The 23423-nt window shown below is 35.6% G+C and overlaps 1 protein-coding gene across 3 annotated transcripts; it reads left to right on the top strand.

Annotated features, from left to right (window-relative positions):
* Window positions 1–324: 324 nt before the first annotated feature.
* On the top strand, window positions 325–22785 carry lin52 (lin-52 DREAM MuvB core complex component). Of its 3 annotated transcripts, none has more exons than XM_052153932.1 (6): window positions 325–348; window positions 962–1036; window positions 1278–1315; window positions 1388–1454; window positions 1691–1774; window positions 22087–22785. In XM_052153932.1, exons 1-6 carry the CDS (start codon window positions 330–332, stop codon window positions 22140–22142), a joined length of 339 nt encoding a protein of 112 aa, XP_052009892.1. In that variant the 5' UTR covers window positions 325–329; the 3' UTR covers window positions 22143–22785. The 3 variants fall into 3 exon arrangements, with proteins under 3 accessions (XP_052009892.1, XP_052009893.1, XP_052009890.1); XM_052153933.1 differs by lacking the exon at window positions 22087–22785 and adding an exon at window positions 9962–10222; XM_052153930.1 differs by lacking the exon at window positions 22087–22785 and adding an exon at window positions 1869–2035.
* Window positions 22786–23423: the final 638 nt, after the last annotated feature.

Here is a 23423-nt window from a genome sequence, read left to right as displayed (position 1 = left end):
ATTACAACAGAATTACAGTTTATTGAAGAACAATGACTTCTACAAAAGGAAAAATGTTGTATTGCAACATTTCTCATTTACAAAGTTTACCAAATTGCATTGCATATCTTGCTTCTGGTTTAATCTTGTCCTCATTACGTAACTACATTCAAGCTCCATAAAAAATACTGTAAATAAAGTGAGTTGAAAACTAGTTACACTGTTACTGAAACTAGTGGTAATAATGTTTCTGTCAATGGTTGCGCTACTTCAATCACAACAGAAGGGCGGGACTACAGATGTCAACAACCTTCAGTCATTGGCTTGCACTAATCACGTGTGTTGTCAAGATGGCGTCTCCGAATGGAGGTAAATTTTAATTGCTCTTTTCCCTGGTAACGTTGGTTGTTACGGTAATAGTAGAAAGGACGGGTTAAACCATAAAAACCGTTATGCTGTTCAACAAAGCCTCCAAAATTGTACTTATTTCATATCAAAATAAGTTTTTTTGGCGCAAAAATATTTGTGGTCAGTTATTAGCAAGCTGCATGACAAATCACGTCAATTCTACAATAAATATCACATCAAATATAATTGTGTCAACAGTTATGCAAACAGAGTTTCCATTGTGTAATAACTTGCCTTTTAATTTTGAAATATAAATTTTTTTAAACAGTCCTTGCTATCCAGGTAGCTTGACCATAACAATAATTTACACCGCTAAGCATAACACAACCTTCACCTCCAATACGACGTTTCTCAACATTTATATTTTCCTGAAAGGGTCTTGCCACAAGTTGTGCAAGATGTCATTTAATTTCACATCATGTAGATTTTTAACAGCATTAAAAATCACTTTTATTACAATTAAATTTGGCAATGCAATGTCTATGTAGTCTAATGAGTTTATTGTTCCCGTGCAGCTTCTTCGACTGATCTGAATCACTGCTGTAATAAAGAGATTCTCTCTTGTTTTCTTTAGGTGAGGACTTTGAATCCTCTCTGCTGAGTTTTGAAAAACTTGACCGCGCTTCACCTGACCTGTGGCCAGAGCAGTGTAAGTTTGCTGTTTGAGCATATAAATGTTATTTATTTGGACTAAAACTATATTTTAAATGATGTCACATTTAGTTATATTTGTTGAAGTACACTAAACACATACGTTTAGGATGCTACAATAGCTAAATAGATTGTTTTCAAACAATTTTATTTGACAAAAATGTCTGTGCCTTGGACTATCCTTTTGAAAATCCAATGCAATATTCTCCAAAAACCTTTCCCTCTTTGATATTTAACAGTACCGGGTGTCTCAGAATTTGCAGCATCCTTCAAAAATGTGAGTAAAATACCAATTATAAGCAATATCTTTCTCAAGTTTGAATGAATTACATTTTTGTATTTTATCCAGCCCATCACAAATTCTCCACCCAAATGGATGGCTGAACTGGAGTCAGAAGATATTGAGATGTTGAAAGGTCTGGTCCCCTTTTTAATGTAGTCAGACAAATACATATTTACTCTCTTGAGGCAAAATGTGTTATTTTGATTTTAAATCCATGTTTTGGATCCATGCTACTCTTGCTGGTGCTTTCTTAAATTAAGGGGTTGTTCTGATTACATCTCAACGAAGCAATGCAGATTTTGGAAAAGTTCAATGTTTTTGATTAAATTGTGATGCCATACTGCAATAAATCCTTTATCTTTCTATTAGAATTGGGGAGTTTGACCACAGCAAATCTGATGGAGAAGGTGAAGGGCCTGCAGAATCTGGCATATCAGTTGGGCTTGGAGGAGTGTAAGTAATTTTAGATTTCTTAGAAACTTGTCAGAGCTAATGTTGCATCAGAGTGGCTAGTAGACTTTGTGACGCCAGCCCCTTTCCCCCCTAGATGGCGATATTACACCTAAGGAAAAACCATTTACATGCAACTGTTACCCATTAAGACTGGATCCAGCCAGTCTATGATTGTTCATCCCGTTTTCTCAAGTAGATTCATTTGGATTTATTGGTTAATTTATAGGCATATTTAAATGCTTTATAAAGTCTCAAATGAACACCCACTCAACATTTAATCAGACTGATTCATTGCCCATTGCCTCTGAAATGTTGTCGCTTCATAGCTAAGTTTAGTGTTTATTCACACTGCCAGAATTAAAGGTAAGACAAGTGTTTCAGAGGTTCACAAGTTGAAAATAGGCACTAAATATACAAATCTCACACAATTTAAAAGTGAGACCTGCAGATCAATAAAGATTTGTTTTTATGTACATTACATTCCTAATGTCATCACCCTCAAGCATGTTCTAAGACATCCTACAACTGTATTTGCCAGAAGACTCTACTTTTTTTCTCTTCACTTTTTATAAGCTCTTATATATGAGGTGTATATGTGACCTGCTCCATAATTTGAGCCACTTTGACCCAGAAACATTGAGTTTTATGCACGAAAGTCAAATGGAATGTCCTAGCTTTCTAATGATATAGGAAACAATTAATTAAAATGATTATTTAAAAAGGAATATTTAAGTAATATTTACATTTTATTTGTGTATAAAACAATAATTATTCTGTTTCTAAAATCAAAATTATAAATATGTCTCTGGGTAAAAATGACTCAAAATGATGGAGCAGGTCAAATGTAGTTTAAACAAAAATAAAAAAGGAGTAGAAAAAAAGACTAGATTTTCCACCTTTGTAACCTGAAAATGTGGAGAATCTCTATATTACTCCTTACCTGATAATGTCTTTGTTTTTACATATTGCATTAAAATAATAGCAGAAAACTTCTAAAGAATAACAATGAGGTTATTATTTTAGTATAAAAGTGCAATATTTTTAAGAGTTATCAGTTTAATAAAATTAGCTAAACATTGTTAAAAATAGAAATGCATAAACCTGGTGGCTGTGCTGCTAGCTTTTACGATTTGTAACTTTGCACTCAATTAGGCTGCTAGCAGTGTAATAAGTCACCTTGGATGTCACCACCCCCCAATCATTTTGTCCTCTGCTGGTTCATGGTGATTTGGACAGGAGTGTACTCCAAAATAGTTGTTTTATTCAGTAGTAAATATAATAGTATTAATCTGTTTTTGCTGTTCTGACTTTTAGCCTTAAAGGGATAGTTCACCCAAAAATGCAAATTATGTTATAATTTACTCACCCTCATGTTGTTCAAAACCCTTATGAATCACTATACTCTGTGGAACACAAAAGGAGATAATAGGCTTAGGCTAAATGACAGCCTAAAAAAAGATGCAATGAAAGTGAATTGTTACAGAGCCTACTACCATGGGGGTAAGTGAATGAATTTACATTTTTGGGTGGACTATCTAGGGATGCACCGATACCACTTTTTCTCTTCCAGTATCGGAAATCTCAGTATCGGCCAATCCCGATCCGATACCAGTGTTGTTTTTTTGCATAATCAGTTTAGAATATCTTAACATTATTGTGTGGAACTAATTGGGATTACTCTTTAATATGTAGAGAAACACAAACCTCTAACTACACATTATTTCAATATAAATGTGTAGCTTATTAAGAAACACTTTATTATTAACTAGTATACTGGATAATGTAGCAGCAAAACTAACAGTAATTTCAGTGGATATCATCAGTATAAAAGAAAGTGTTTTTTTGCAAAACAATTTCAACATGTATCTGGACTTTACAGGATTCAGATCATTAGTCCACTTCATTCACATAGTTATTTTTTGGAACTCATTCAACATAAATATTATAATTTGTAAACAAATTATTATAATAATAGATTATCATAGTAATATATAGTAATATATCTCAATCATGCACCTTTAACCTTTAAACCCTCACGCTTTTATTTTGACATTCTGAACTATCCAGGAAGTATGTGTCTTTTTATTGTCAAGTTCACAGTTGTTTAATTCACTTCTTTTCAAATTGTGGTTAAAAAGCACCTTCAGTGTCGTTCTAAATGCATATAATAAGTGAATTGTAATTTTGAGCATCTACATCTGAGATGTAGTTCATCAGTAGCGATGAACTTACCCTCTTCAATGACACAAACATTGTAACATTATACAAAGCTCCTAGATCACATCAGATTTTCCACAACTCATGTTGTCTGGAGTTCTTTGTAAACTGAATGTTCTTGGACAGACATTTTATCAATGTTTTTCCACAATGATCCAAAAACACTTTAAACTGCAGTGCAGCCCATTGAAGAGACTAAGTCTATCCCTCACAACCTTGTTGTCGTTCCTATTAAAAATCAAAGATGCGCTAGTGTGAATAAAGTGTAAATCCACCACCCACATGTTGTAGTTGGTTTAGTCCCTGGTCAAACCCTGGGCTGTAGTGTGAAAAGTATACTGATGAAGAGATGAGAGGGTAGAGTGATGAATGTTACTGTGTGAGTTCACTGCTGATTTTAAAAATTCCAGTCCATCCGATAAAGTAAAGTCTCATTCAACCAGAATTATGCCTAACCAAATTTGTCATAGCTCTATGCCATTGGGGGAAATGATAAGGAAGTGGTTGTTCACTCATGTATTTCAAATCTGGTCCAATATACTGTGTATATATACCAGTGTGTTTCTATGTTGAGTAACACATTGAGGATAAAATTAGATTTTTGGGATGAAGTAGTCTTCAGTATCAGGCATTAGCATCACATTTAGTTTAAATATTTGAGTGGGTACACGTTCAAAAGTCTTTCCGTTGACAATGGTTTTTTTTAACATCATGTAAAATGTTAAATATGGGAAATATTCTGCATTTCAAGAAGAGTAATCAATATGCAAATTTATAACATTGGCCATGTTAACTTTTTTAAATTTTTTTAACGAAAGGTCCAATTTTCCTTGCTTCGATTGAAACACATAAGATGCTCTTTAGAATATTCTCAAATCATGCTGGGATAACATAAATCATCAGGTTTTGCACAAAACTAAGGAGTTTGTGCCAGATCGAGTGCATGCAATCATCAAAGCAAAAAGGTACTGAAATTAGTTTGTTTTTCATTTAAACTTTTTGCTCAAATTGTTATGCTGTAGTATCATTTGACTCAGACTTTTGAATGGCACTGTATTAGGACAGAACATCCGGTTTGTCAAATACTTGAGAATATGAATATTGCGAATTTTAAAAGACATTTTTGCATAGTCTTGAAGCACAAACGGTTTGGTGTTTGCAAGCATAAAATTAGATATACTTTTATGTAGACAAAAATATTGGCAGATTTACACCGTAAGATCTATTGGCTTGGATATGAGGTCACTTAGCTTTGCAAATCTCTGCCTGCTGTGAGAAGTTCAGAATCATGTTTTGCACCATTTTATTTTTGTGCATTATAATACAAGGGCATTTTTTTAATAAGCATTCCAGTATGTAATGGCTCCTACACAGAGAAGAAAGGAAGCATTGCTTTGTAGATATGAAATTATGATTATCATTCGACTCAGAGCAGCAGTTAACGCAACTCCATTTAATGTGGTGTAGTTTAATTTTCTTCCTTTTCGCAACTGTCAGGGGAAGGCTTGTAAATTTTAGGTACTTTTTCATCATGCTTTCTCTCTTCAGCGCCTTTAAACGAGCCGACGAGTGGTAGTGTTAGGAAATGAAAGGTTGCATAGGAGGAAGATTTACTGCACCTTTAGCACAATGGCCATTAAAGTCTTGATCGGGTTAATGGGGATAATGCAATCAGGCATTGAAAACTCACCCCGGAGGCAAGGTTATCAGCCACAGTTTTGTTTTATTTATTTATTTTGTTGGCTTTAGGGCATATAGATGCATTAGCTGCGTATGTTTCGGGTGAAAAATATGTTAAGCTTTGATTAATCGTGGTCTTATGTTAAGCTTAAAAGGTAGAGATGTAAATAAATGCATATGAGAGGTGTAAATGTAGCAAAATCAATGCGCTTTCAAACTAAAATATATTAGAATGGATGTGGCTTAAGATTCAGTGCATTCAGAAGTATTCAGACTCCTTTTTTCATATCTCTAGAGATGTTTGATTGGGTTCAAGTCCAGGCTCTGGCTGGGCCACTCAAGGATATTCACTGAGTTGTCCCTAAGCCACACTTGCGTTGTCATGGCTGTGTGCTTTGTGTCATTGTCTGTTGGAAGGTGAACCTTTGGCCCAGTCTGAGATCCTGCGTGCTATGGACATTGTCTTGCACTGAGAAGAGGCTTCTGTCTGGCCACTCTGCCATAAAGCCCAGATCGGTGGAGTGTCGTAGTGATGGTTTTACTTCTGCGAGTTTCTCCCATCTCCACACATGATCTCTGGAACTCAACCAGAGTGGCCATCAGGTTCTTGGTCACCTCTCTTACCAAGGCCGTTCTCCCCCGATTGCTCAGCTTGGCCAGCTCTAGGAAGAGTCCCGTTTGTTCCAAACTTTTACTATTTAAGAATTATGGAGGCCACTGTGCTCTTAAGAACCTTCAATGCAACCGGCATTTTTTGTAGCCTTCCTCTGAGCTTTGCAGGCAGTTCCTTTGAACTCATGACTTGGTTTTTGCTCTGATATGCATTTTCTGCTGTGAGACCTTATATAGACAGGTGTGTGTGCCTTTCCAAATCATGTCCAATCAATTGAATTTGCCTAGAAACATCTCAAAGATGATGCAGAGAAATGTGATGCACCTGAGCTAAATTTCAAGTGTCATAGCAAAGGGTCTGAATGCTTATGTCAGTGTGATATATCAGTTTTTTATAAATTAGCAAAGTTATACAAAATCTGGTTTTGCTTTGCCATTATGGGGTGTGGAGTTTTAAAATAATTTAAAGCATTTTAGAATTAGGCTACAACATAACAAATGTTCTAAATACTTTATGAATGCACTGTACCTGATTTCAGGCATAAATCAATTTGAACAAAATGTGTAGTTACAGTCCTGCGAATTGCCTTTGCATGGCAGTGTAGTGAAATGTGTGTAAACCTTTTGGGGGGCATGACAGCAGCAAGCAATAAGGCTCACCAAGTGTGAATATGTGTGAGATCATGTGCATGTGTGTATGTATTTGTGTGCGTGACATGTGCCAGACCAGTCTCCTTGGGGACATTTACCCCTCCTCTGTTAGCGGAGTGATGCTGATCAGGGTCGTTGTGGGAGGGCCTGACGCGTGCCTAGCCCTCCAGCCCCCCAACAGTACCCATCTGCTCTGGGCTGTGATGAATGCTGCTGTCGTGGGCTGCTGAGTATGGTCATCAGGCCCCTCCACTCCCACAGGACCAGTCGCTACACTGATAAGTGCTGTTATTGAAGGTAATTGAAAGGAGAGTGCTCCTCTGGGACAGCCAGACCTCAGGCGATGCTGATGATACCAGTGATTCCACTGCAGATGCATCTACAGATGATGTAACACTTGTTTCTACTTGAGTAATTGTGGGGGTGTCAAATAATTTGCTCATTTGGAATTATCTTTTAGGTCCAAGAAGATTACAACTGTATATTGTGTGATTGGTAGCAAATTAAGTTTTTGAAACACCCATCCCTAAGTATTAAAGAAGTGTTCCGGGTTTGATACATGTTAAACGCAATCAACAGCATTTGTGGCATAATGTGGATTACCAATAAAAATTATTTTGATTCGTCCCAAGTTTATAAATAAAATAAATAATTACAGTTACAGAAAGACACTTACAATGGAAATGAATGGTGCTGAGTGTATTTTAAACGTTAAAATGCACTCAAAATGTAAACATTATATGTTAATATGATTTTAGTGAAATAAAATCAGGGATTTGCCTGCGTTATGTCTTCATGACAATGGAGTTGTAACATTGGATATAACCTTACACAGATAAGGTTAGTAAGCGATTTCATCTCTTAAATAATCTAAACACCTATAAAGTTTACATCGTCTGGCTTTATTTTTTAAACATTGTATATTTGAATGTTTATGGACTGGCCACGTTCACTTCCATTGTATGTACTTTAACCAAGATTTCTTTTTTTTTAATGAACGATAAGTCAATTTCTTTTCTTTTTGTGGTCATCAGCATGCAGCACACATGCTGTCAATTGAGTTTAAAGGAATAATCCTGGGCCAGTTCAAGTTAAGCTCAATCGACAGTGTTTGTGGCATAATATTCATTACCACAAGTAATTTTGACTTGCCTCTGCTTTTCTTTAAAAAAAGCAAAAATCAAGGTAACATTGAGGCACTTACAATTGAAGTGAATGGGGGCCAATTTTTTGTTAAAATACTTTTTCAAAAGAATAGCCACAAGACATTAACACTATTTGTGCTAACATGATTTTAGTATAATAAAATCACCTACTAACATTTTCTGTGTATAGTTATAGGCAATTTTACAACTTAGTTGGTGTAATGTCAACAAATCTTAAAATGACTGTAAAAATTACTAATTTAACAACTTGACAGTTCATATAATACATGCATTTTTACAGAAGAAAGAATTGAAGCCTCAAATTTCTGCCTTTTTAAACCCTGCAAAATTTGGCCACATTCACTTCTATTGTAAGTGCCCTACTGTAACCGCAAGTTTTGCCTTTTTTAAAGAAAAGGAGGAATGAGTCGAAATACATTTTTGTGGTAATCAACATTATACCACAAATTCTGTCAATTAAGCTTAACTTGTATTGAACCTGGAATATTCCTTTTTAAGCTTTGAAAAGTAACTCATCTGGCACTGTTTATGCAAACATCACTCCCATTATATCCATAAAATGTAAAGTTAAGGCCAAAGGATTCTTCGGTATTCCACAACTTGTTGCTACATATCACACATAGTGTGCTTGATGCAATTTTCTTCATCAGTATGTTGGGATGTCCGTGTGCAGCCCAGTTTTTCTTGACATGTGAACAGTCATGTGCCTCGTATGAATATGCGCCTGCCGTGACTGTACTCTACATAAAAGAATATAAAAAGCAATTGTAGTTTGTATGTGACAAACACGTCCGTATGAGCTTGTGGTAAAAAAGTGTACTTTGAAAGATGCTTGACCATGTGCGAGATATAACTATGCTGTGGGGATGGGGGTTGTATACCCTTACCTTTAGTCTTTTGTTGTTTTCCTGGACCGATGTTGCAAAAACGTTTTATTAAAGAAATGAATGCAAAAGTCTGTTATTTCTGCACAACTACTATCGCCAAATAGAATTGTAAAAATTATGTTTTCTAAGAGGTTTCTAAAACCGAGTTCTGCCTACAACTGATGTCGGGTTGGTATGGCTGCTCAAACAAATGGAGCAATGTTTTGAAAGGGAAATCGGGGAAATCAAACTACAATTGGCTTTCTTATAGTTGCACAAAACTCTGTCCACAAAATGGGATTGGAAAAATAATTGAAAAAATGTTATCATATTTTACCGAAGTAGAAAATAGGTATATGGAGAAAGTATATATATATGGTACAGGTGTAAGGAGGAAATTGGCGAATATGCGTATTACATTTATATTAAAAGTTACATATATTACAAATTAAAGTATCTAAAGAATGGAGTAGAAGGGCTTTAAACATTCAAGAATCCTCTAGTGTTCAATCTGTTCTTACACCCAGTATGAAGGTCACAACCATCCTACACTAATGGCCCCAATGTTCGCTGCCACCTCCTCTAGATCAATCTCTTCTCTATTAAGCGGAGTGTGTCACTGAATATGATTGCAGTGATGCTACCCTACCGTAGTAATGTGCTTCTATCAATCCATCAGAGACACCCGACCGCAGGGGCTAGCAGTTATGAAGTGCTGCTAGATGACAGGCTGAGCTAGGGGAAAGCTCTCCTCTTCTTTACTCTCCTCTGTCTTCCTGTCCTCTCATCTTCCCCTCCCCTCACACCATCCCTCTCTGTCTGCTTTGCTTCTTTATGGACCATATAGTTCCAGATGTTTGCGGTATTGCAGTAAACAGAACAAAACTATCATCTTTTAAATAAAGGAATAGTTCACCCAAAAATGAAAATTCTGTCAGAATTTTATCACATCATGTCATTCCAAACCATTTGATTTTTTTTTTTCTCTTCTGCAGATCACAAAAGGAGATATTTTAACCCTTTCACACATCAAACACAGTAGGTTCTAAAAACCATTCCTCTTACCCAGACCTGGAAGTGGTGAGAATGAGTTGTCCTACGGACATAATGGCTCAAGTGGACTAACAAGTTTATAAAGTATATTATGATTTTTTTGACACCAGAAAACATCTCCACAGCACTGCATTTAAACAGCCAGCTCAGATGGTAAATGCTTTATACTTTTATATGGTGATTATTTGAATGTTTGTAACATAATAAAATAAAGATTTTGTGATTTTGAAAAGACTAAAGCAGCTGATTCATTATGACATGAAAATTGCTTCAGTCCCTCTCTGCTGGTAAAGAGCATGAATGCAGGTCCCACCGGTTTGATCGTACACCTCTGAGCCCAGCCTAGAGTAATCACACTGGTTTGATTCTACTTGTAAAAGGGTTTTAATGAATGAATATCACTTCACAAAAATGTCACAATAGTAGTCCATGCTGCTTGTGCGTCATATTCAATGTATTTTGAAGGCATATGATATAGGTTTTGTTGGGAAACAACTTTAAGCAAGTCATTTTTCAGTGAAAATCTTAAAGGAATAGTTCACCGCAAAATTTAAATTCTCTCATCATTCACCCTTATGCAATCCCAGATGTGTATGACTCAAATGAAGATGTTTAGAATAATTTCACAGCTTTTGTGGTCCATAGAATGCAAGCGAATGGGTGCCAAAGATTTAAAGCTCTAAAAATCACACAAGTCAGTGTAGAAGTAATCCAGATGACTCCAGTGGTTAAATCTATGACTTCAGAAGTGATATGATAGGTGTGGGTGAGAAACGGAAAAAAATGTAAGTTATTTTTTTACTATAAATTCTCCTCCCTGCTCAGTCAATCTCCACTTTCTTTCACATTCTTCTTCTTGTGTTTTTGGTGATTCACATTTTCCTACTGGGTAGGGAGAATTTCAAGCAAAGAAGGAATATAAAGAAGGAACTTAAATATTGAACTGTTTCTCACACCCACCCATCACATCACTTCTAAAGACATGGATTTAAACACTGGAGTCTTTTGGATTACATTTGTGATGACTTAATGTGCTTTTTGGAGCATCAAAATTATGGCACCCATTCAATTGCATTGCATGGACCTAAAAGAGCTAAGAAATTCTTCTAAAAATCATAATTTGTGTTATGCAGAAGAAAGTCATACACATCTGGGATGCATGAGAGTGAGTAAATGATAAGAGATTATATGTTCATAAGCGGTATTAGAGAAGTTTGTTCACAGTGGCTTGTGTGATCATGTGAGAACTTGCATTGTTTTTTAGCACTAAACAACAAGTTTTCCATTCAGTGAAAGTGATTTGTGACTGAGACTTTCAGTCCCTAACATTAAGCCTAACATCTCCTTTTGTGTTCCATGGAAGACAGACAGACATATGGGTGTGGAATGACATGAGGCTTGGTAAATAATGACAGAAATTTCATTTTTCAGTGACACTGACCCTTTAATTTAAATAACCAATTTTAATTTAATCTGCAAATTTCCTTTTTCCCATCTCCACATCTAAGCTTGGGTAACACCTCCGTGTTACCCAAGCTTATTTTAAAGTGTCTAAAGTGAACAGTCATACACACGAAAAGCAAGGGTGTTCAATCATAGCTATTTTTTTTTCTCTCTCAACATTTGGTATGTGAGGCATATTTTACTTCATTTTTTGTCATTCAGTACAACACAAAACTACTCCCTGACTGCACAGATACAACTAAGTTTGACTTGAATTTGTCCTGGCACAGCAGAAAAGTGGAGGGAATACATCCGGCTCACTCTCTCTACTCTGTCCTACCCAGCACCTCTGTCAACAGATCGGAAATGACACCTTAGTTCCATAAATACATTAGGAATTCATTGGATTTTCTTTCCCAGCTAATCATACTGCCTGTGTGAAAGCGTTTAGGGTTTTTAATGAATGAATTTTGACTGGTTTCCTATTAATAAGGACACCTCTATGGCAGGGGTGGAGGCGTGTGTGTAATGATTCGTGGTGTCAAGTGGGAGGAGGGAGGGTTGAGAAGAGGAGAGCTCTTGGCTGGGACGTTAAGAGGAAGCAGTGGCTCCCCTGGGAAATCACTCACCATGTCTGCATCTTAAATATCTCTGTGAGGTATCAATAAGTAGGTAATTGAATTTTGAACACAAACATGAGCGTCAGGTGTGTGTTCCAACACAGGGACGAGAGGGTGGGTTTGTGTGCGAGCGCATGGCCATCCTCCCCGTTCCCCTGAGGTTTAGGCATTGAGAATGGGAGTTAAATCTATTAAATAAAGATTACTCCCCGTAATAGCCAAGTGGCAGTTTCAGATGCGCAACAGGGGCACGATTAGTGTGTTTGAGTTTTAATGAAATTGAATTGGGGCAGTCAGGATTTGGAGGAAAATCATCCTGGAACCGAGTCCAGGGATTTATTTTCTTTCTCTTAAAGATTTTTGCATATACCAAGATGACATGGTACTCATGACCATTAAACAGCTGGAGTCATAAAATATATGTGAACAGAAATAGAACTCAACATTTTTATTTTACATGTTAAATGCACCAGTACCACCGTTCTCTATATGCATATTATGCAGTCTGCGTAGGGCACAGACTCAATAGAAAGACTCCATCTTACCATCCAGGTGGGTTTGCACCAAACTCATGCAAAAATATAAATTAACAAATATAAATGTTGATTGTGAACACAAAGCTTTCGGACATCGCTTTAAATGATCATAAAATGGCAACTAATCCTGGATTCATACACCGTGTTCATGACACCCAGTGACACAGAGGAGACACACTTTATATCTGTGGAGTGATAAAATGATGAAACAAAATTTTCATGAGAAATATGGGCTTGTGGGTTTACAACCCCAATTCCCAAAAGTTGGGACTGCATGAAAATGCTAATAAAACAAAAAGGAGTGATTTGTAAATTATAGTCACCATTTGCTAAATTGAAAACACTACAACTACACATTATATGATGTTTTACCTTGTGAAATGAATGGTTTCTTTTTAATGCACAGTAATTTCAAATCAGATGATTGCAACATGCTCCAAACAAGTTGAGACTGGGCAATTTAAGACTAATAACAATTTGACTAGTTGAAATAACAAGGTGACGTGAAACAGGAGATGTTAAACTGGTGAGGCACTCATGTTATAGGATAGAAGGAGCCTCCAAAAACAGCCTAGTCCTTCAAGAGCAAGGATCATTTGAGACTTGTCAATTTGCCAACAGAGGCTTCAGCAAATAATCCAGAAATTTGAGAACAATGTTCCCCGAAGACAAATTGGAAGTATTTTGTCACTGTCTTAAAAACATAATTATCTGTAATGAATATCTTGGGATTACTTTAGTAAACCTTTGTTAGTCAACACCATTTGCCGCTGCATCCACAGATGCAAGTTAAAACTTTACTATGCAAAGCAGAAGCCCTTCATCAACACTGTCCAGAAGCGCTGCCGACTTCTCTGGGCTTGATCTCATCTTAGATGGAAAGTCTTTTTTGGTCCGCATTTCAAATAGTTTATGAAAAACAGCCGTCATGTTCTCCGGGCTAAAGAGGAAAAGGACCATCCAAGCTGTTATCAGCATCTGGTCCAAAATCCAGTGTCTGTATGAGCCAGGGATGTGTCAGTGCCCATGGCATGGGTAACTCGCACATCTTTGAGGCCGATATGTTAAGATTTTGGAGCATCATATACGGCCATCCAGCTCTGTCTTTTTTGGGGCATCCCAGAATTCTCAGTATGACAACTTTAAACCACATACTGGCAGAATAATAGAGAGTGTGGGTGCTAGACTGGCCTGTCTGCAGTCCTGACCATCTCCAATTGAGAAAGTGTGGCACATTATGAAGTGTGGCACACAATACGGCAACTAAGACCCCGTACAATGAATGGGGAAAATTCCACTTTTTAAATTTAACAAACTTGTGTGTTCAGTGCCTTAATGCAGTAATAATAATAATAATAATAATAATAATAATAATATATATATGAGAGAGAGAGTTAAGAGATCTAAAATATCTATAAAACAGTAAAAATGTAAAAAAATATTTATCTATTTGTGAATTTAAATAGATTAGTAATTGATTCGTCAATATTTTACATTTTAGTGTCTATACAAACATGTACATTTAAATGTTACAAATATGAACATACAAATAGCTACATGTATTAATGAGATCAGGCTGGAATGTAAAATGTAAAACTAAAGTTTAACAAAAAGAGAGACATGTTTTATTTAAAAATATTTGTATATTATGTCATAACTTTTTAAAGCTTAAAAACATAAAAATCATACATCTTTACTTTTATTTTTGTTTTATAAATTTGAATTTAAATATATAAAAATTACTTCTTAAGGTGTATAAAGCACAAATATGAGACTATATGACAATTAATCTCAAAAGCCCTAAAACAGACAATGAATCGTCATAATCGCAATTATTTGTTTGACAATTAATCGTTAGCCAAATTTTGTTATCTTTGCAACCCTAGAAGTGAAGGGTCAATCCGTAAATGTTCAAATACTCACTTTTTCAAAAGTATTGCCACAAGACAAAGATTCTGTTAAAGTCACTTACTAACTTTTTCTGTGCAATGTTATATCCAATTTTACAACTTTGTTGCCATTATGGTGTAATGCATTCCTCAAACCATAAAAACAATCATTTAAACATCTTGACAGCAAAAAAATCCACATGTTTTAACAGAAGAATTAATGTGAGTGCTTTTATTAAATTATAAACTTCACATTTCTGCCTTTCAAACCCTCCAAAAATTGGCCCCTTTCGCTTCTGTTGTAAGTGCCTCACTGTATCCTCGATATTTGCTCTTATTTTTTAAGATAAAATCATTTTTTTTGGAACTAAACATTAACTTGTATTGAACCCAGAATATTCCTTTAAACAAAGCAATATTTTAAAACAACAACACATTACATCAAACTGTTTTTTTTATAGCACTTTGGTTTTGCTTATATAACGGCTCATTTATGTCTACAGTTATTTTGCATCTTAACCCATCATGAAGCATATTTATGGTACTACGTTCAAATTTTAATGAGTGTACCTACAACATCAAGAAGATAATATGGGTTCTGGAATCCATAATATGCCATTTAGTATGGATGTCAATGGCAACAAGCTGCTGATTAACTAAGTACAGAATTTGTAATTGACCTTTCTAATCAACTAAACAAATCTCTAACTCCTGCTAATCAGTATTGATCTGCCCGTCCACTGACAGCACATGGTGTGTATGTATGCATGCAAATGCTTGTGTGTGTGTGTGTGTGTGTGTGTGTGTGTGTGTGTGTGCGTGTTTGTGTGTATGTGTGTGTGTTCGAGCGAGGTTTGCTGGCAGGACCCTCTACACTCCCTTTTTTAATCTAACTCACTCAATGCAAATCATTTCCCTTCTGCTCTGACGGGAATTGAGGATAAATGGAAATCTAATTAATGAGTGGATCAGAGGGGTGCACTCTGGTGAAGGGGTCTCATGGGAGCCTGCTTAGCCAGGCAGACTCCTGTTTTGTTTTGGACAGAAAATGTGAGGGAGATTGGGAGAGGGGTACTTAGAGTTATAGGCCTACAGGCGTTGTTAGTTCAGCCATGACAAAACTCTTCCCCCTGTTTGTGGACCCCTCCAGAAACCAGTGGCCCATTTAACAAACCGTTAGCTTCCGTATTGTTGACATAAAACCTGGGATTAAGACACACATATACTTATGGAAAGTGCCTATCTCATTAATCTCTTGCGGTGAAATTGCAGTGTAATGTTGTTGAATGACTCTAACATCTTATATTCATCATTGCAAATAGTATTTTCACCTATAGTGTTGATTTCATTTTAAATAGTTTTAAAATGCTTAAGATTATCTTGTGCATGTCAGGTTTAACTAAAGGAACATTTTGGGTTCAAAACAAGTTAAGCTCAATCGACAGCATTTGTGGCAAAATGTTGATTACCACAAAATCTAATTAATTTTAACGTTTCCCTCCTTTTATTTAAAAAAGCAGAAATTGAGGTTACAGCGAGGCACTTACAATGGAAGTGAATGAATCCACTTTTTGGAGGCAGAAATGTGAAGCATATACATTTATAAAAGCTCTTACATTAATTGTTCTGTTAAAAACGTAAAATTTACTAGCTGTAAATTAGTTTAAATCCTCGTTTTTACAATCGTTTTAGGGATAACAGTCATCATTAGTGTTTTTGTCATCATTGCAATGATTGGATATAAACTTTACACAGAAATGTATTTTGATCACACTAAAATCATGTTAATATGCATATTGTTCACGTGTTGCTATTACACTTTTTAGTGTTTCCCCTATATGCATTAAGGAGCGGTGCTGCACTGTTATGATCTTTTGACATTTCACATAGTTCATTAAGATCCATGACGCAATGTAAACTTGCCAGCACCAGTCAGTTGCGTGCTTATACTGTGTGCAGTTAAACAGGACACTTGCATGAAGCGAAAGGGACCCACCATGTGCACGTATTCGCAATGACGTCATCGTACAGCAGCCCATCAAAGGCTTTTCGCGAGTGCGTACAGCAACACACTCTCATGGCGAAATCATCAGGATTCTTACGACTTTTCAAAATTTGGCTAATTCGTATGATATCATGCGACTGCACTTGTTTGAATTCCTATGACTTTCACAACATTTTCCATCTAATATATGACAATTACTTTTGCTTCTGTCACACACAACAGCTTCCTATCCTGTTTACTCTCTACTGATTGGTTAAGGTTCGATAAGGGGTTTGGGTAAGGGCAGAACCATATAGAGAGAGAGTTGCGACAACTCCATTGACTCCAATGGAACGTCTTTTTTTACAGCAATGGCGGCTCGTGGAGCCTCTCAATAGTTCCCGGAAGTAGCAGCAAACACATGCCGCGCCGTAGAGATGAAGCAGAACAAACCGTTTGTGACGCACTTTTAAAAGGTAAGACGTTTAAAGAATAATATTATCTTATTCTGTATATTATCAGTACATCTAAATAAAAATAACTTGTAAATTAAAACCTTATAGTTGAGTATTACTCATTAAATTAGGAGATAAGGGATGATATCGGATAACTAACAGATTAGGCTAGGATTGGAGCTGGATAAAGTTAGTAACGAAAAAAAAGTAATATATTATTACAATTTAAAATAACTGTTTTCTATTTTAATGTATTTTAAAATGTAATTTACTGCTGTGATTGCAAGCTGAATTTTCAGCATCATTACTTTTGAACGGCAGTTTATATACGAGTATGCTTAAGTTGTTTTAAAGCTGAATATATTGTGTATATGAATAAGTATTGTAAGAATTATACATTAGATATATAATATTTATAATACATAAATAATTATATTACTATATATAGAATTGTAAGAATTGTAAACAATAAGCTTCATTTCACTAAATTTTACATTTACGTAACTGCTGCTAATAGTTAGTTCATTGACCCATTGTGCGGTGCGAGCTGGAAATCACCTGTCACCAGCCTGTCTCTGTACTATCTGAAAAGTCATAAATATGACATTAGTTACCATGAGATTAGTGAAAACAATGAACATGAGGTAACATAAAAAGGCAACAGAAACCCTAGCCTGAAATAAGTTGAGGCAAATAACGGTAAGCGAACACTAATCCTCAAATATTAGCTGATTTGATCTTTAAAAACAACATCGCTGTAACATACTCATGCTACATACATATGTCAGTGTGTTACATAAATATATAAAATAAATGCATTTATTGACTACTAATTACCAGAAATCGCAGTTCTGTCACTCTACTCTAACAGTTCGAAATGCCCGCAAAAGCACTTCCTGGAACTATCTGAAGTGTACGTGAATCACGTGACGATCAAGCATTTAGAACTTCCGTTGACGCAACTCTCCTTTATATGGCTCTGGGTAAGGGCATAATATTAATAAGTATGTGTCCTTGACATGTGTTTGTGTGTGCTCACTTCCGCGTCAGACATCTGGGAATTTGCACATGATGAAGTTGTATGAGTTTATACAAACAACACCGTGCGAGACTATACGAAATAGACTACTCGTAAATTATTTACAACTTTTCATGAGATCGTGTTGGCGTACACTTACACAACAGAGAAGCAGGAGACTCAACATTTATACCTCTTCTAGCTGAAAGACTTTTCCTCTAACTTCTGCACGTGGCACAAGACGTGAATTTGGCTGTAGAAAAAACCCTATGAAAACCTTTAATGCCTCTTGCCTTGGTGATTTAACAAGTTTAAAACCATGTTTAATGGCACACCATTATAAACAACAATGACCAGAACATAAATTATAAGGCTGTACAATCCATACATCACCATAACAAAATTGTACCTTGAATTTACTATAGTAACATTTACTGTGTTAACAATGGTATTTTGGCAGATGTGCTATGTAATTCATACTAAATATCTGTGTTTGTAGTCCTATAAAATTATTAATTTCTGTTAACAATTATGTCAGTTTAAAAAGTTTCTATTTTGTTTTTATAGTTTCTAGATGTTTAGTTTCTGTCATTTTAACTTACTATCGTAGTAAGGAGCCATGCTTGGTTTTTACCAGTGGCTGCCTGTAATCTCACTTAAAACAATGGCACTAATAGAGGAACTGGCAACTTTTCATAATTTGGACTGAGCAATCAGTTTTTCTTCTGTGTACAATTTGTTCTATAATCTGCTCTTTGATTGTAGGAAAAAGTAGCTGACTTTGTTTGCCTTCAGAAATTCAAAGAGATGAGTATATTTCAATTTAGCCCTATATAAATTATCTCTCTCTCTCTCTCTCTCTCTATATATATATATATATATATATATATATATATATATATATATATATAATGTAAACTTTTTTTACAGATGTTACTGTTGCATCAAGTCAAAATCACTGCTATAATGTCTAATGTGCATTTCAGCAAATTAAAATATTATATAAAATGTACAATATTGCCAATATATTTATTAGTTTCTATCATTAAATATTATTAAAAAAAAAAGTAAATTAAATGATGGAATAAATGGACAAAAAATAGTTATTTTTCCACTGTTGCTACCAAATCAGGTGCCACCATCTATAGAATTTGGCCTGGAGCCCTGTGGTGACATGTATGTTCTGTTTGATAGGTTTATATTTTCTATTGGTGTTTAATAAAAATAGTGAAAGTGATTTTCTGAGCGCTTCAAATGTCAAAAGCTCCCAGTAAATAATAAACCCACATGACAAGGTGAATATGAATAACCCATCTATAATGATTCTAAGGTCATTTTAAGCCATTACACCACCGATGTGCGTAAATATGGGTCCAGCCTCGCAGGCTCGTGGACTGCTGCTGAAAACAATCCTAGAGGAAACACTGTTTTTGAAACAGTGAGCATTTCAATGTTTATAAATTTGCCCCATTCACTTCCAATGCAAGTGCGCTGTAACCCAGATTAATTTTATTTTTTTAAAGAAAAGTCCAAATAAATTGTAGTGGTTGTCAACATTGTCGCAAATGCTGTTGATATAGCTTAACTTGTATTGGACCCTGAACATTTCTTTATAGGAAGTTATTAATGGGACTATTAAAACGTGTTACTAATTACTACTTATTACATACCAAGTGAAAATCTTAATTAAGCTGATACAAAAATGTCAAGTCATTTTTAAGCTGGTATAGCATGTGGACCTCACAAAATATATAATTAATTTTTTGGTTGAGATAGTACTTTTATTATTCATATTTTATTATCTTATTTTTTTTATTGAAGGCTCAAGCTCATTCCCCTTGTCGAGAAAAGTAAGCTTAACTTATTAAATCCAATACACTGGATATGACGTGCTATATGTTACACTTTTCATTTAAAAAGTAAATAAATGTGTGCATTAGATTGAACAAATAATATGCAATGATCGTTGATGGATGCATAGTCCATCAAAACTTATTAAGGTATTGTGCATTGTTCAAGGTGGCAGAGACACATTATCCATTGTAAAAGCCGCAGATGACAATTGATTTAAGATTGTAGTCTATGGTTTTTGATATTGTATATCATGATATTCCTTTATTGATTCTCACAAATGAACAGAACAAAGCAAAACATACAGTTGTGGTCAAAAGTTTACACACACTTGTAAAGAACTTATATATCATGGCAGTCTTGAGTTTCCAATAGTTTCTTATTTTTCTGTGATGGAATGATTGGAACACGAACGTCTTTGACACCAAAAACATTTATGCATTTTAGTTCTTTTAGGAATTTATTATGGTTCTTCTGGAAATATGGAAAATCTTCTGGGTCAAAAATATATATACAGCAACTTGAATTATCAATTTTGGTGATGTTGAAAGTTGTTTCAATCAAATTAGCTTTGTGGCATGGCCTCTTAATTATGAGTTGTAATTATGTTTGACCACAGCTGGTGACATCTCTGAGCCCTTTTAAATAGGGCTGGTTTGAGACTCTCATTTGACTCAGCCACAAACGCTGCAATGGGAAAGTCTAAGGAGCTCAACATGGATTTGAAAAAGCAGATCATTGACTTGAATTAGGAAAGTCAATTTGAGCCATTTCAGAGCAGTTACGGGTCCCAAGATCAACTTTGCAAACAATTGTTTTTAAGTATAAAGTGCATGGCATAGTTGTGTAACTGCCATGCTCAGGAAGAAAATGCAAGCTATCACTTGCTGCTGAGAGAAAAATGGTCAGAATGGTCGAGAGTCAACCAAGATCAGCCAAAAGGCAGGTCTGCTATGAATTGGTAGCTGCTGGCACACAGGTGTCACTGTCCACTGTGAACATAAGTGGAGCCAGTTCTGTGACATAAGATCAAAATAATTCTGCATCAAACCCATCTGGCCCCGTTGACAAGGCTTTAATTACCTCAACAAGCTCATTCAAGTAATAGAGTCCAGATAGTTATTTTTGATCATTCGTCAATTTAGGAAGTTCTAAATGGCTCTAAGAAATTACTAATATCCTTATAAGTATTAGGAAATATAAAGATCTAAATATTTGAAAGCCTTATTAATTTCTGTGGCAGAAGTAAATATCTTGCTTCCAGAAGACTTCACTGAAGGAATGGTGGAAGAAAACTCTCTCGGATTTATGTATCTTGGATTTATGTACGTTTCCCTGTCTTGCCTCCTGGTTCAAAGTATCAAAGTCTGTCTTGCCCTGAATAACCAAAACTCTACCTTCTGTGACAAAATGTTGTACTTCTATTTTAGCTAAGTCCGCTATCTAAGACCATCGGATGACATTTGGTTCATCAGCTCTGTTTCAACACTTTTTAATACTCATTTACAATTCTATGAATTCCTGTGCTTTGATAATTTTATGAATGAGGCATATTGTATGATCCACCCCCTAAGAACTGCCTTAAGGGCCTCCCATGAGGACACTGAGGACCAGTTGTTTTCTACATAACGTTGACTTCTGTCTTTAACATTTGTTGAACACACAAAAACATGATCTGAAACTAAAATGTTTCCAATTGAGCAATCAGTGGCAAAAGGAATAAGTGACATATATAAGAGAGTTATATATTTAAAAAAAATATATCTATTCTATAGTAATTCTTGTGAAATTATGAAATCAAGATATAATCCCTCCCACATGGACTCCATTGGTTTTCAAATGTCTGTAAGGCCAAGAATTTTGCACATTCTCTGTAGTGTCAACATTGCTCTAAATGGTCTATGCATTTATGCATCACTAAGATCAAGGACCGGATCCATTAACAGATTGAAGTCTCCACCCAAATCCTTATTATGAAGGATCTTAGCTGCTTGTAACTTAACCTCAAGATCTATAAAAAAAAGTTCTGATCATCAGCATTGGGTGCATAAATATTAGCCAATATAAGTTTTTGCCAATATAAGCCCCTGTATTTCAGTCAAAACAATAATTCCTATATTATCTTTGATCTATTTGAGACATTAAATTGTATATGCTTACTTATCAATGTGATAACTCCCCTGCTCGTATAGTAGGATAATTCCAATTGCATATAAAGGCAGCATAAGAAACAACCTGTCGACCATTGATTTTATTGTTTGTGTTTTCCAGCCAGAGAAATGACAAGAGGGAAATTCCTTAACATCTTGGAGAGACCGAAAAAGTGAAGACCCAGATAAAACCGTTGACGACGACCTTTAATCTTTTGGGTCAGCTGCCAGCTGATTGTGGTGTTGTAAGGCAGAATAACAGTTCCATGATATGTTAGCTTTCAAATTATTTAACTGAAATTATACGAATTTTGGGTCAAAGCATCATAACAATGCATAATTTTTATGCATTTGCAAAACTTTTTCATGTTCTTTTAATGACTGCAGTTGAGTAGAAATTATTGGGTAGCCTAGTGGTGTGCTTATCACTACATGTTCATTATGTATTTATTTTTCTCTCTCTAGTGTTTAATACTGTTTAATACAATTTAAGTTGTTTAATAAAATGTCATTGTTGTTTGAATGAAATACAATTGGATATGATGTTGTTTACATGCCCCAAAAATGTGCTAATTTTATTTTCGTAAATTGTTATTACAGTCAACCGCTCTTAAATGGTACCAGCTAGTAAGGCTTTGGATCCCATTATCTGTCCAATGTAGCCTCTTTAAAGTTGTTTATTAAACAATGAGGGAGTTTATGAAGTAGCATCAAAACTTTTAATTAGGGCAATAACTTCATGCTTGTGGCTCCATTAACATCTCTCTTTTGGTCTTCTACATGTAAGAGGCTTTGACATGAAAGTGCTGCCACACCAGTACAAGACCATTTTTTCTATTGAATGGGAATTGGAAGTTTTGAATGGCCCCAGCACAAAACATTGCATAAAAATAATATTGCTCATTGTCATCTGTTAACAAGAGTTGACATAATTACTAGGGCCATTTCTTCTCTAATTAGCACACTTCCAGGGACATTGGCACGAATGGTCCAGGAGAAAAGGGAATCAGACAGGCATGCTGAACGGCAAACAAAGAACGCTCTGGCGATCGTAATTAGGTGAGACAGTGGCCAGGACTGTTCTCGGCTGGAGATGTTGTATAGGCTTTGGCTGCGGTTGGCGAGTGTTCACTTCTGCTCCCACCAATTCTTAGAGGTATGCCTCTCCCATGGTGCCTAATAAGCCCCTAATTGTCTTTCTGGTTCACATGGATGGAGACTGCTGGTTCAGCCCTGCAAATCTATTACTCATGTCTGATTCCACAATGGAGGACAGAAGTTTTTGCTTCTTTTTTTTTTTTTTTATTGTCTACAGAAGTTTTGATTTTCTTTGTTTGTTGTTGTTGTTTTTCTTTTGTAAAGTTTAAAGTGGATTGAGTTGAGAGAGCCACCGTAAGAGCATACAAACTTACTAGGATATGCAACTTACTAGGATGGCTTTTTGCCATCTTTGTGTAA

The sequence above is a fragment of the Xyrauchen texanus genome, chromosome 22 (assembly GCF_025860055.1).
Source record: "Xyrauchen texanus isolate HMW12.3.18 chromosome 22, RBS_HiC_50CHRs, whole genome shotgun sequence".
Classification (NCBI taxonomy): Eukaryota; Metazoa; Chordata; class Actinopteri; order Cypriniformes; family Catostomidae; genus Xyrauchen; species Xyrauchen texanus.
This window is presented reverse-complemented; position numbering and strand designations above follow the sequence as displayed.

What these genes read in the sequence shown, in the direction of transcription:
- lin52 (XM_052153930.1), top strand. An exon ending in TGACCTGTGGCCAGAGCAGT is followed by an intron (nt 1,037 to 1,277) that starts GTAAGTTTGCTG and finishes GATATTTAACAG; the next exon opens with TACCGGGTGTCTCAGAATTT. An exon ending in TTGCAGCATCCTTCAAAAAT is followed by an intron (nt 1,316 to 1,387) that starts GTGAGTAAAATA and finishes TATTTTATCCAG; the next exon opens with CCCATCACAAATTCTCCACC.